Source organism: Madurella fahalii (assembly GCF_045866475.1).
Source record: "Madurella fahalii IFM 68171 DNA, scaffold_3, whole genome shotgun sequence".
NCBI classification, from domain to species: Eukaryota; Fungi; Ascomycota; class Sordariomycetes; order Sordariales; genus Madurella; species Madurella fahalii.
In genome coordinates this window covers 4,889,976-4,902,439 of record NW_027263973.1, presented here as the reverse complement: position 1 = coordinate 4,902,439, position 12,464 = coordinate 4,889,976, and the positions used below count along the sequence as shown (strand labels likewise).

The 12,464-nt window shown below is 58.9% G+C and overlaps 5 protein-coding genes across 5 annotated transcripts; 2 read left to right on the top strand and 3 right to left on the bottom strand.

The window, feature by feature from the left end:
• Positions 1–37: 37 nt before the first annotated feature.
• SPO7 (Nem1-Spo7 phosphatase regulatory subunit) lies at positions 38–1,321 on the bottom strand (the record flags this gene model as incomplete). The annotated part of the gene is made up of 1 exon (XM_071062231.1): positions 38–1,321. The coding sequence occupies one exon, from the start codon at positions 1,319–1,321 to the stop codon at positions 38–40; it is 1,284 nt and encodes a 427-aa protein (XP_070918332.1).
• A 669-nt stretch (positions 1,322–1,990) lies between these two features.
• Positions 1,991–3,685, top strand: MFIFM68171_06810 (Cardiolipin-specific deacylase-like protein; the record flags this gene model as incomplete). The annotated part of the gene is made up of 2 exons (XM_071062230.1): positions 1,991–2,266; positions 2,336–3,685. 2 exons carry the CDS (start codon positions 1,991–1,993, stop codon positions 3,683–3,685), a joined length of 1,626 nt encoding a protein of 541 aa, XP_070918331.1.
• Positions 3,686–4,876: 1,191 nt separating this feature from the next.
• On the bottom strand, positions 4,877–8,299 carry HOS3 (histone deacetylase; the record flags this gene model as incomplete). Its single annotated transcript, XM_071062229.1, has 1 exon — positions 4,877–8,299. The coding sequence occupies one exon, from the start codon at positions 8,297–8,299 to the stop codon at positions 4,877–4,879; it is 3,423 nt and encodes a 1,140-aa protein (XP_070918330.1).
• Positions 8,300–9,431: 1,132 nt separating this feature from the next.
• MFIFM68171_06808 (uncharacterized protein) lies at positions 9,432–10,582 on the top strand (the record flags this gene model as incomplete). The annotated part of the gene is made up of 4 exons (XM_071062228.1): positions 9,432–9,792; positions 9,854–10,082; positions 10,137–10,231; positions 10,290–10,582. The coding sequence occupies 4 exons, from the start codon at positions 9,432–9,434 to the stop codon at positions 10,580–10,582; spliced, it is 978 nt and encodes a 325-aa protein (XP_070918329.1).
• Positions 10,583–10,927: 345 nt separating this feature from the next.
• Positions 10,928–11,902, bottom strand: MFIFM68171_06807 (uncharacterized protein; the record flags this gene model as incomplete). The annotated part of the gene is made up of 1 exon (XM_071062227.1): positions 10,928–11,902. One exon carries the CDS (start codon positions 11,900–11,902, stop codon positions 10,928–10,930), a length of 975 nt encoding a protein of 324 aa, XP_070918328.1.
• Positions 11,903–12,464: the final 562 nt, after the last annotated feature.

Below are 12,464 nucleotides of genomic sequence, written 5' to 3'. Positions count from 1 at the left end.
GGGGATGTGCATGTAATGTACACCAAGCAAGTACCCGTCACGCGTTCGCGACGTCCGTACCGGGGCTGCTCTGTTTTGCCAAGGGCGACGGTATGTCGGGCGTCACCGACCTGGACTCGACGCGGGGGCGAGTCTTAGACCCCGGGGACAGCTTCTTGCGCTTCTTATCCGACGAATTAGACGATGTGCTCCCCTTGCGTGCGACGCCGGGCTCATCCACCTCGAGCGTCGGTGTCGTGCTCCGCGAAGCGGACATGCTGCCCCGTCGCATACTCCCACTGCCACTCCTCGTCCGCCTGTGCTCGCCCACCACGGCTGCGTGCCGCGGGTGATGGGCCTTCTCGCTAGGCAGAGGTTTCTCTAGGGCGGCCCTCCGCCAGGGAAGCCACCAGAACCATCCTCCATGCTGCTTGCGCAGCTTCTGATCACGCTCTTTGATCTTCGTCCTGAGCAGCGCGCGTCGCTCGTTCTCCTTCTCCCAATACTCCGCCCTGTATACCTCCCAATTCTCCCGAAAGGTCGGCGAGAAAGGCTTCGCCAACAACAGCACCTTGACGTAATCGCCCCCAGGGGCTAGATCCTCCTCGTGTCCGCCCTTCTCCTCATCCCAGTTCGTAACGTGCACCGCAGGGTGGTTCTCCCGCGACAAATTCAGCTCCTTATCCACCTCCCGCAACAACCCGGGCTCCACCCACCGGTACGAACTCCCATTGTTCGAGAATAGCCCATACGTCAAGAACCACCCTGCCGTGCTTAGCGCCTCCTTCCACCACGGCCGCTTCATCACGACCAGCTTGCAATTGAAGCCCCTCAGCCCCCTATTTGAGACGGCCAACCACCTTCTCGGCCAGCGCACCCCCCGCTCCCAGATGCCCGTCGCCCACACTAGCAGGCCGGTCATGACCCCCCCAAGGAAGCACATGCGCTCCGTTGTCTCGACCATCCAGTACACGCTCCCGCCGACGCCGCGGCCGTCTTCGCGCGGGGCGAAGAATAGGGCGTAGCCGAAGCCGACCGTCCAGAGGGTGAGGAGGGAGAGGAAAAAAGTGTGGTGGCGACGGCGGGCGCGGAGCTCGAGGTACTGCGCGCGCAGCGAGGCTTCGAGTATGAGCAGATTAAGGTAGATCATGGACGGGGAGCTCGGGGCGTGGCCGAGAGGGTCACCCGTCTTGTTGTTGTTATTGTTGTTGTTGTCATTTGAGCGCGGTGAGGACGGGGTCGAGGGGGCTATGGGCGTAGTGCCTCCGGCCCCTTTGGCGGGGTCTTGCCCCGGCAGGGTCACCGGGACGCCCTTAACGATGGAATCGAGGGAGTCGGCCATTGTGAGAGCTGAGTGTCTCAGGTAAGACCGGCGCAGGTCGAGACGGACGGGTCGGTGTCACGGCCCCCCGGCGGAGGGTGGTGCCCTAGCCGGGAACGAGATCGATCAGGATCGGACCGGAGCGCAAGGATGGATTTAGAGACGGCCCGGGTTAGGGACAAAATTAGTGGCACTTCCCAGAGGCAGGCTGAGAAGAGGGCCGCGTCAGCTAGTTGGGCGTTAGCCGCATGCAAGAAAGTCAAAACCAATTGCCCAATTTGTAGATACCGGAGTTAGTATGTGTTATCACCGCTTGTGCCGTCGTTGAGCCCGCGGCGTCATCGGCGGTGTGCCTGGGCAGCGGTCCCATCAGTGGAGACGGGACGATTTTCGGCTGAAGGGGCAGTCCTGGACGCCTGATGCACGGGGCCTTTTTGACTGTGGCGGCCTGAAAGTCAGGCCGTGGAACCCCGGAAACTGCTAACGTCATCGGGTGATATAGCGGCTACCAGGGCCTGCAGTGCATTGCCGACCGGACTACGGAGGGATGCAAATTCCGATGCACAGTGGCTTCGGCGCTGTCCCGTCCTGTCACACAGCCCGCCCGTCGGAATTCGTGGCCAACACATGCTGGCTGGACAATGCAGGAGCTTCTCTTAAGGGGCGGCGTCCCAACGCGCTCTCACCACCATGCTCAAGACCTACCCGACGACGTTTCTACTGCCAAAGCGACTGAAGCTAGCCTCGGTACTCAATCGGCTCGATCCCGACAGCGCAGCCTCGCAACCGACGAGCAATCTCTCAACCGACGCCTCCACGGCCTCGCTGTCCGCGCAGGACAACTCGCAACCCATCCTACTCGCCGCGCACAAACCGAGGCCCTCCATGTCTGACGCCGCCCCCAGGCCGCAACGGTCGATATTGCCCTATTTTCCCCTTGGATACAAGGAGGCTGTTCAACAATGGGTGAGTTTGCGCGTTTTAGCCTGCGCAACCCCGCGCCCATGCGCCACACCAACTAACCTGGCCTCGTAGTGGACGTGTGCATCGTCCCGCCAGGCCGAGCGAACCGTCCTGTCCTACGTCCCATACCTCCGCGAAGCCACAGGCGAAACCGTCGGCTCGCAATTACAAGACCTGGCCAAGAGCGACCCGTTCGGCCAGCGAGTATGGAGGTCGTCCATGGTGCAGCTGTCCGGAAAGAACCGGGCGCTCAACGAGCTGGCTATCGAGCGCGTGGGCGAGCAAGCTGACGATACCCTGGTAATGCTCCACGGCTACGGCGCGGGCCTGGGCTTCTTCTATAAGAATTTCGAGCCGCTGAGCCGGCCAAAGGGTTGGAGGCTGTACGCGCTCGACATGCTTGGCATGGGCAACTCGGCGAGGCCACCCTTCAGGATCCACGCCAAAGACCCCAAGGAGAAGATCGCCGAGGCGGAAAGTTGGTTCATCGACGCGCTGGAGGAATGGCGCAAGATCCGAAACATTGAAAAATTCACCCTGTTGGGGCACTCCCTCGGCGGTTACCTGGCCGTATCGTACGCCCTCAAATACCCCGGCCGGCTCAACAAGCTCATCCTCGCCTCTCCGGTCGGCATCCCCGAGGACCCCTGGGCCGTGAACGCCGAGATGCCCGAGCCCGGTGAATCCACCTTGGCGAACGAGTTCATCCAAGACCAGGAGAGCATCGTCAGCGGTCAGCCAGCTGGCGACAACGCCACCTTTGTCCGGGCCGAAAACAAGGCCGCCGCCGCCGCCAAGCCGGACACCGCAACGACTCCTCCCAAAAGACCCATCCCCAACTGGCTCGTCTGGCTCTGGGACGCCAACGTCTCCCCCTTCAGCATCGTGCGCATGGCGGGGCCGCTCGGCCCGCGCTTCGTATCGGGCTGGACGTCGCGTCGCTTCAACCACCTCCCGCCCGAGGAGAAGGAAGCGCTCCACACGTACTCGTACTCCCTCTTCCGCCAGAAGGGCAGCGGCGAGTACGCCCTGCCGTACCTCCTCGCGCCCGGCGCCTACGCCCGCAGCCCCGTCATCAACCGCATTCACGAGGTCGGCCGCCAGGTCATCCGCCCCGCGACCGAGACGAGCCCGGCCGTGAGGGAGACGGGCCTGCCCATCGTCTTCCTGTACGGCGAGAACGACTGGATGGACGTGGCGGGCGGCTATGCGGCCGAGGAGAAAATCAAGCAGCGCATCGTCAAGGCCCTGATGCACGGGACCGAGGAAGAGAAGAGGAACGAGAACGGGAGCGCAAAGGTGATTGTGGTGAGGAAGGCCGGGCATCATCTCTATCTTGATAACCCCGACGAGTTTAATACGGCGATCCGCTGGGAGATGGAGGATACCTCGCAGAGGAGATTGCGGGCCATGGACGTTTAATGATGGGCTGGGTGGGCAGGACCATTTTCGCGGGGCAATGGATGTTTTCTTACTAGTAGCGGGGGCACAGATACGCGGAGCGCGCATCAAATGGCGTTTTATAGGGTGAATTTTGAGCTGAAAAGGCTCGATCGAGTCAGATCGAGCATGTCCAGCGCGACGGCTAGATGGTGCCGATTATAGACTGCGCTAGAAGACCAGTGTTTTTCTATCTGTTCATAGCGTAGAGAGAGATCCGGTCGTGGGGGAGAGGTGCGGGTGTACAACATGATATCCCTGATCGTACACCATATCTGGGCCCTAGTATAAACAGCTTTGGCAATACGAACCAATCTACAACATAATAATGTCGGTATAAACCTCGGATAGTGATTGGGAGGCGACTGATGCTTTACTCCACCCTAATCCGTAGAGATTCCTGTCCCTGGCTATGCGGATCCGGATAACTCGACAGACGAACTGAACCCAGTCCACCCAGTTGATCACTCACAGCAAAACAGTGAACCCCCAAGTGAGATAACTCGGCCATGTCCCCAACGGTATGGCCACAGCGAACTACGTCCTACTTGGTGCAGACGAAATCACAGGTTATAGAGCGAACATTAATAAACAGAGAAAAGAAAAGGAGGTTGTCACACTTGTATCCAAACTCTGAAGACAAGTAAGGGTGGCGAATGTGGTCAGATACGGTCTTACTATCAGGGGACAAAGGTTGATTTATCTGAAGTGAATAAGAATGCCGCGCACCATAAAACCAGTCGGTTCTATGAAAATACCGGCTGCGCTATGAATAATTGAAGAATCGAAGAGAAGGATACCGCTAGAAAGGGAAACCCCAACAACGGCCAACGGTCTCAAGCAAATCTAGAGAAATGGGAAAAAAAAAAAAAAAAAAAAAAAAAAACAAAGGGTATCCCAGCCGCCCGCACTCGCAGAGTGCTAAACAAACCAAACAACCAAACCGGTTATTACAGAGCGTATCACCAACAAGTAATAATAACAATAACAACAACGGTAATAGCAAACTTGAGTCAAACCAGACCCAAGGTCAGCTTTGAGCCCCTCCCGAAACTCGCACCATCACCGTCGTCACCCCTCTTCTGCGCTTTCCCTCAAACAACAACCCCAGCCGCACAACCACTTCACCACCGCCCCAGCCCACCGCCAGCAACAGCCACAGCAACAGCATCTCTAGTAATGATCCGACTCCTCCGCCTCCTTATCCCCCTTGACAACAGGTGTTATCGTCGCAGCCGCAGCCGCGGCGAACGGAATCACCCCGGTGCTCGTAAAAACCGGCAGGTCTCCTTTCTTAACGGGCGACACGACCGGCGTTCCCGCAATATTAGGCGGCATCCATTGAAGCGGCTGTTGTTTGGGCAACGCCACCGCCTCCGGGATCGGGCCGTCCGGCTGGTAGGGGATGAAGACGTCTATTTGGCCTGCTGAATCCCCAGTTGGGCTGCTGCTGCTTCCAGGTGGCGGCGGTGAGCTAGCCGGGAGCGGGATGCTGCGAGGGTCGGTGGGTGGGGCAGGAGATGCGAGGTCCGAGGCCCCGACTAAGGGTGTTGAGGGGTTCTCATTGATGTGGGGGGGAGATTGGGCTTGTGGCGGTGGTGGAGTGTGGTACTGTTCCGGCGATGGGGATAGAGACGGAAAAGGGAGTTGTTCTACAGCAGGAGCAGGTTCGGACACCGCCGGCGACCGCACGGATATCGTCTCGTCGTTGGTGAGTTTCTCCTTCGCCAGGCGCTCCCGTTCGCGAGCCTCACGCTGGGCTTTGGTGATAACGGTGATTTTGATCTTTTTCATTTCACCGGTTAGTTTATCCACATCATCACCCGTTTTTTCGGCCGACGACGCAGCAGCCGCCGAGGCCTGGGGGGCTGCGCTGGTCGCACTGAGGGGCTTCTTGGGCGCCCTGGATGTACGCGGGGCCGGCTCCTTCTTAGGTGCGCGCGTCTTCTTCGAATTCACAGTACTGGTGTTGGCCGTTCGAACGCTCATCGAGGACTCCGGTCTGGTTGTGGCATCCGTCCCTGGGTTGTTCTGTATTGACGCCGTCTGGGGAACCGGCAGCGCCGCATCCACGCCTGCCGTAGACATAATGCTCGACGCCGCACTAAGCCGCCGGCCAGATTGTCTCGGTTGCTTTCCAGGCGCTGCGGTAGGCCCACGGGATGCTGATTCTGTGGGAAGGACCGAGGAGCCTGCGACAGTCTTTCGTCGGCTCCTGCGATCCTCATCATCCTCGGCGAGCGACGCCGGCTTTGCTTTGCGTTCCCTTAACCCCATCCTAGTGGGAGGCCGGTCTCCCGAGCCAGCAGCCGTACCCGGAGGCAAAGACTGGGCAAGGGCGGATTGACGGTCACGCCGTGCCCGGGTAGATTCCGCATTGAGGTCTTCATGCGAGCAGCTGTTTGTTTGGCGCCCGCCAGGGATGAGTAGCTTACTGAGCTCGATTGCCGCGACGGTCCACGGGACATCGGGAGGCGGTGGGGAGAAATACGATACTAATTCGTTTCTCGTGGCTGGCGACAACCCTGACATGCTTCGTCGGCTCTTGAGATTTACCGCCCTTGCTTGCGATGCTTGGGTTGGTGAAGAATAAGTCGGTGGCGTAGAATTGCGCGGCCTCGTTGGCACCACTGGCGGCCCAGTGAGAGCTGCCTCGAGTTGTCCGAGCTCGCCGGCGGACCACCACGCCGGCTCGTATCGCCTAGCTCCCCGCTCGCTCGCTGTAGAGTCCTTCCGCGCGCGCAGCGGGACAGTCCCCCGACTGTCGTTGCCAATGCCGTTCAACTCCTGCTCTCTGTTGCTAGGCCCGTCTCCCGCAAGACCGCAAAGGTGGCTAAAGACACCTGAGCAGAGGGCGCGGTCGCTGTATCCCCCTTCTAGGACACTGATGATCCGCCCTTCAACGCTTGTTCCTTCTTCCGCCGCGATTCGGACTACGTCGCGAGTCAAACGCGCATAGAACTCGGTCGGCACGTTGACATTGTGCCGCTGCATGCCCGCGTCTTCCCATTCGCTGGCGTCAAAGCCTGCCGAGAGGAAGATGGCAGCCCTCGAGTTCAGCCCCGAGGCGCGTAGCCGCTCGGTATGGCTCTTGAGGTAAGCCCGCGTCTTTTCAAGCAGGACGGAGTACTTTGTCTCGTAGAGGGCCCAGAAGTCGGCCTCAGTTTTCCAGGGTTCCAAATGGACATTCCATATGGTCTGGCCGTGCGCGTTGTCGATACAGATGCTTGCGTTCCTAACCTTGTCCTCATCGCCCATCTCGCACGGGTAAGAGTTGATGTCATGCAGACTGAAATAACCGATAGACGTCTTCTTCCACCAGGCCGCGTTCTTAGACAGGCCAACGCTCCTCGCATTGTGCTGCCAGGCAATGGATTGGGAGCCGTCGCCGTGGTGCAGGTCAAAATCGAGGATGGCAGCGTGTGTCAGGCCGTGGCTCAGAATTGCGTGCATGATGCCAACGTGGACGTTGTTGATCCAGCAGAAGCCAGATGGGTGAGATGCGGAGCAATGGTGGCCGGGTGGCCGGATCGCAACAAAGGCTCGTTGGGGTCCCTGGGGCCTAAACACTGCGTCAACGGCGTCGCATACGCCCCCTAATGCACCCTCTAGAGCCTCCAGCGACTCGGCACAGAGGTATAGGTCGCCCTCATGGAACTTCCGCGGCGCTTCCCCGTGTGCGCCTCGGTCCATATCGGGACGCTGGAGCTCCCTGCCGCCCGATGCCAGCTTCGCCTCGGCCGTGTCACACATAATCTTGAGTTCCTCCATCCACTTGGTCCCATGCACGTTGGTCACGGTCTGTGATCCCAAAGAAAGCCTCCTGCTGGATTTCTGGATCCGAAAAGGTATCGTGGGCAGCGACGCTGGGTCCACCTCGGGGCATATGGGAAAGGCGCCATCCTGATGCCGCTCGCCCAAACGCACATATGCCGCTGACACTCCCAGGGCGCACGCCTTGATTCTCTCGGGCCGCTCGACGATGGTGCTGAGATTCGCGCGCGACGTGCGGGGGCGGGAGAACCGGTGCCCGTAGCAGGCGTCCTGGAGAATCACGACGGTCTCGGCACGGCGTGTTGCCTCGGGACCATGATGGACCTCCAGCTCGGTTTTGAAGTGGTCGCTTGCGACGGAGGAGGCGGTCGGGACGGACCTCTCTGGCAGCTCGGGTGACATGCTCCTAAGGGGTGACCTTCCTGATCTGGGCACCGACGACGACGGGATGTTAGCGGAGCTCGAGCGGCGTGGAGGCGCGACGCCGTTGATGGAATGGAGCGAGTTCATAGAGGCCTTCCTCAGCAGAGTCGGCGTCGCAGATCGAGAGGGCGGATTGGCCATGGCAGAAGCGCTCCGGAGCGGCGTCCTCATAGCACTGCTGGGCCGGGCAGGAGAGTTGGGGGACTTGTCGGCGGCCTTGAGAGGGCTCAAGGCCGGTCGTCTTGTGGGGGGCGAGGTTGTGATGGTCAGCCGTTTCAACGACTGCGTCAAGTCACTATCGCCATCCTGGCTACTGGTGTCGTGCGGACGCGCTTGTTGGGCCATTGTTGCCGACACCTGCTCGGGCGGAGAGGGTGATTTGGACGACAGCGACGCCATCCCAGGCAGCTGCAGAGCCGGTTTCCTTAAAAGGGGTGCTGTTGCATCGAGATAAAGTGGCGATTCTAACAACCCCCTTTGTTAAGCGATGAACGATAATATTGGTCAATCAAGAGTCAGATCTCAGGGTTAATTCCCGCTTGAGAATGTGCAGCAGAATGCAACGAAAAATGCAACTCAGGGGTCGAAGGGGAAACAATGGATCGCGGTTGGCATGAAGTCATCGTACATGCCCTGTGGAAAAGTGGAACGCTGTGGTGGCCCCTTCTCCCGGGACCAAACAACCAATGCGTAGAGACCGCGTCGCGCGTTCGGACGTCATAGCAACCTACCGTACCACGTGACACACCTCAAATGGGCCTGAAATTGTAGGTGGGTCTACGGTGTAGCTCTGCCGCCCACCGGGCCCAATCCCCTTGAACTCCAAGCGAGGATAGTCTGGGCAATGAACAGATGACTGGGCTTACTCACTCTCTACCCTCTGAGAAACTTTTGAAAGCCTTGGTAATCCGGCCTCAAAGATGGAGATGGGTTCTACGCTTAGAACTGCCGGCCTCGTTTGAGCTTCCGGCAGGTGACGGGAAGCCTGGACCCATGAAGCCTCCCTCGAGACTAACCCCAACAAGACGCCACAACATGATGCCAAGAATATCGAGCGGGGGATGAGCTTCCAGCTGCTCTGGACCTGAGCTCTGCTCCAATCACATCGGCAGGACAAGCAGGGTGGCCCAACGGGCGGTCGGCACCTGTGTTCTCGGAAGCTCAGTTTTGGTTGCCAACACTCAAATGCATCCTCAGCCCCAACGCGACAAGAAGGTGATGTTGTCGCCACGGAGTCTAGTGTGGGTGCGAAAGACCGCGGTGGGCAGCCTCTAACCAAATGGGTTCAGCACTAGCTTTCCATAGCCCAGGTTCTCAGGGCCCCACGTAAGCCTGGCGTGCCAATATATCGTGCAGCTGGAAGCCTGACCAGACCTGGTTTTCGCCAGGCCCATTCAGCCTCGCGTCCCGCGAAGGAATCGCTTAAATATTTCCTGCATCCCGCTCATTTTCCTCGGCGTGATGGGTTACACATCCACCGCAGTCTTCTCTGTTCAACCTCCTAGAAGCCTGACTTCTGTGACCAGCAAAAATGGCTCGACAGTTCCTCTTCGCGCTTGCCCTCGCGCACCGCGCCATCGCTTTGCTTGAAGGATATGTTGACGTGGTAAGGGTGACAAAAGTGGACCATATCCAGATTGCGCCAAATCTTGTCGCCGATGTGATGGGCGCCGCGATAGACGAAGACGATGGTCTCCGTGCCTGCGCCACCGCCGATGCCGTTATCAGCTCTTGCTACTCGGCCGGTGTCCTTGAGACCGATGCTCCTATGGCCGAATTCGAGAATTGCATGTGCTGCCAATCCAGCACGCCCGTCGTGTCGGCCTATTCGGACTGCGCCGAGTATATCTATAGCTCGGCATCGGGTAGCGAAGCGAGCACCGTCTTGGAAGGTAGGCTCTTCTAGCCGGTAGCCTTATATGCTTTGAATGTGGGTATACTAAGGTTGTATAGCTGTTTCCATGCTATGGGGTGTATGCTCCGAAGCAGGGGGAGGTGTCTGCGCCGGCGGTACCGCGACCCAAACGGTGCCCCCTGCTGCGACCCGGACAAGGGGGTCCGGCGACGACGACGACGTCGTAGCACCTGCCGGGTGCTCGTCCATGATGAGCATCTATAACTCGTGCTCTGAGGAAATCGACTTCCAGACTGCTCGGATCAGCGAGGTGGCAGAATGCTTCTGGTGAGCCCCTCTCTTCCAACAGCAAAACTTCACAATACTGACATGTGGTAATAGCTACGACCGTTCTGGCTCGTTCAACACACGCTTCGAGGACTACGCTAGTTCATGTGCGCCTTTCGCCCGGACCGCTGTTCCCGAGGATTATGAAGGTAAGCATTTCTCCTCTTGATGCACACCCCACGAGGCGATCCTAACATAAACACGTAGTTATTTCCGGCTTCCAAACCATCTGCGACGATGCCCCGCCCACTAGCACCTCCGTTCTCCAATTCAGCTCGGTATCCAGCCGTAACCCCGGCGCGGCCGACCTCCCGGGCTTCGGCCTTCCCACCCAGACTGTCTCTTCTGATGCCTCCAACCCCACGGCTACCGGCCCGCCTGTCGCCGGGGGGGAGAATACCTCGACCGGCCTGGCGGCTCCTGGGGTGGCGACGCCTGGTTTCTTGACCTGGGTGGCTAACCTGGCGACATTCTTCCTGTCGTTCTTCATCCTCATCTGAGCTCGTGAGGAATATACATTTATCGGATTCAAAGGGCGAGTAATGATCTATGATGCAAGCTGAGGAACGTGGAATAATGCATTAGAGATGGGATAATAATGGACTGTTAATCTTTAAATTCATTGTATTAAGCGCCGAGTTTTCTCCCCGGCCGCTTAGCATCTGCCAAGGAGGTCTGCATAGGGGAGACCGGGTAATACACACTTTTGACGACCAGGTATTCATATGATATTAGCCAAGTAGGCCGAGTGAAGTTGAGCTCTCCCCGCCGCACATTAGCTTCCTGCACCAGCCGCAGGTAGCGTCGCAGCATCTTATGTTTTCGCCCCCGCCAGATTTCATGCCTCAGACAACCAGCCTAACTCCTGACCCCGTGCACGCAGCGTAGCCCACCCAGCACCCCCAGTCCCTCAACACCTTCTTCTTCTTCGCCTTAGGGATCAATTCTAGCCCCCTCTCAAGCCCCTCGGTTTCCTTACACCCATCATCATCGTCGTCACCCGCTCCCCTCCTCCCCAACAACCCCCTAACCCCCCCGTTCCCCCCACCATCCACCTCGAACCTAAACGACTCCCTCACCCGTTCCATAATCCCCATGATCTCCCCGGGCTCCCCCTTCGGATCTACAAACTCCACCTCCTGCATCATCCCGTTCCCCCACCCCATCCCGCCCTCTTCCATCCCAAGGCCGAGACCCTCGACCTCGCCCTCGAGCGGGGACGGCGGCGAGCCGCCAGACCCCAGAGACGAAATCACCAGGAAGGCCTCCTCCAGCCGCGCGCACCCCCGCAGCAGACACAGCTTGCCGTACACCTCCCACGGCCGCCTCAGCTCGGCGGGGACGTAGTCCACGGCCAGCCTGCGCGCCGCCGCCGCCGCGACGGGCATGCGCTGCCCAAACTCGTGCGCCCACGACGAGTAGCCGGCTGGATCGAGGCCAGGCTGTGGCCGGGGGAGGTAGAGGATGTCGAGGTGCGGGTGGAGGTGGAAGTATCTCTCCTCTTCTTCTTCTCCTTGATGTTGTTCTTGTTCTTGTTCTTGTTCTTGGTAACCGGGGTGGATGGTGGGGATGGAGCACTTGATGTAGATCTTCTGACCCTCGGCGCGGGACTCGCGGCAGATGTGTAAGAGCCGCGGCGGGCGGGTGTTGGGGGTGTGGTAGGTGTAGGTGTCGTCGTTGGCGTAGGGGGAGGGGAGGTAGGAGAGGGTGATGACGCGGGATTGGGGGACGAGGCGCCAGATTTGGAGGCGGAGCTCTGGGGGCAGGAGAGGGAAGAGGGGGAAAGAGGTGTGGAAAGTTGACGATGAGGACGTCGACATCGTGAAATTGTGATGGCTTTTGTTTTCTTTGCGGGTGCGCTGGGTACAAATAACGTAATGGAGGTTAGAGGGGTTGCCCGGAGGCGGGTGTAAGTAAGGTTGAGGCTATGTAAAACAGCTCCGTTCGAAGACGTAGCAAGTGTGATTCGCAATGTAGATAAATATTATTGACTCAACGGAGAAACAAGGCTCTGCTTATGATTCAGGCAAAATACAAAGAAAATCTTGAACCTCGGAGCTGAGGCTTTTCAGTGGGACTTCGCCCATTAGGGGTCTTTTGGGATTAGGGCCCATGGGTCGTTGGCCAGGCTTCATCTGATGTAATTATGCGCCGCCTCGGTGCAGCGCTGCCTGGATTGACGGGAGCGGCATCGCAGCCCAGATTTAGAATGAGGACGTCTGGGGCTCGGCCTGGCCATCTTTCCCTTGGCATGACAAACGTGTTGGCATCGCGTGTCACGGGAGAGACCTCTACGGGGCGCCTAAGGATTTTTTCTGGTGCAATTGACTATCGAATCTACGAGGAACAGCGGCGTTTGATTGCGGAAAAGACGCACTTGCT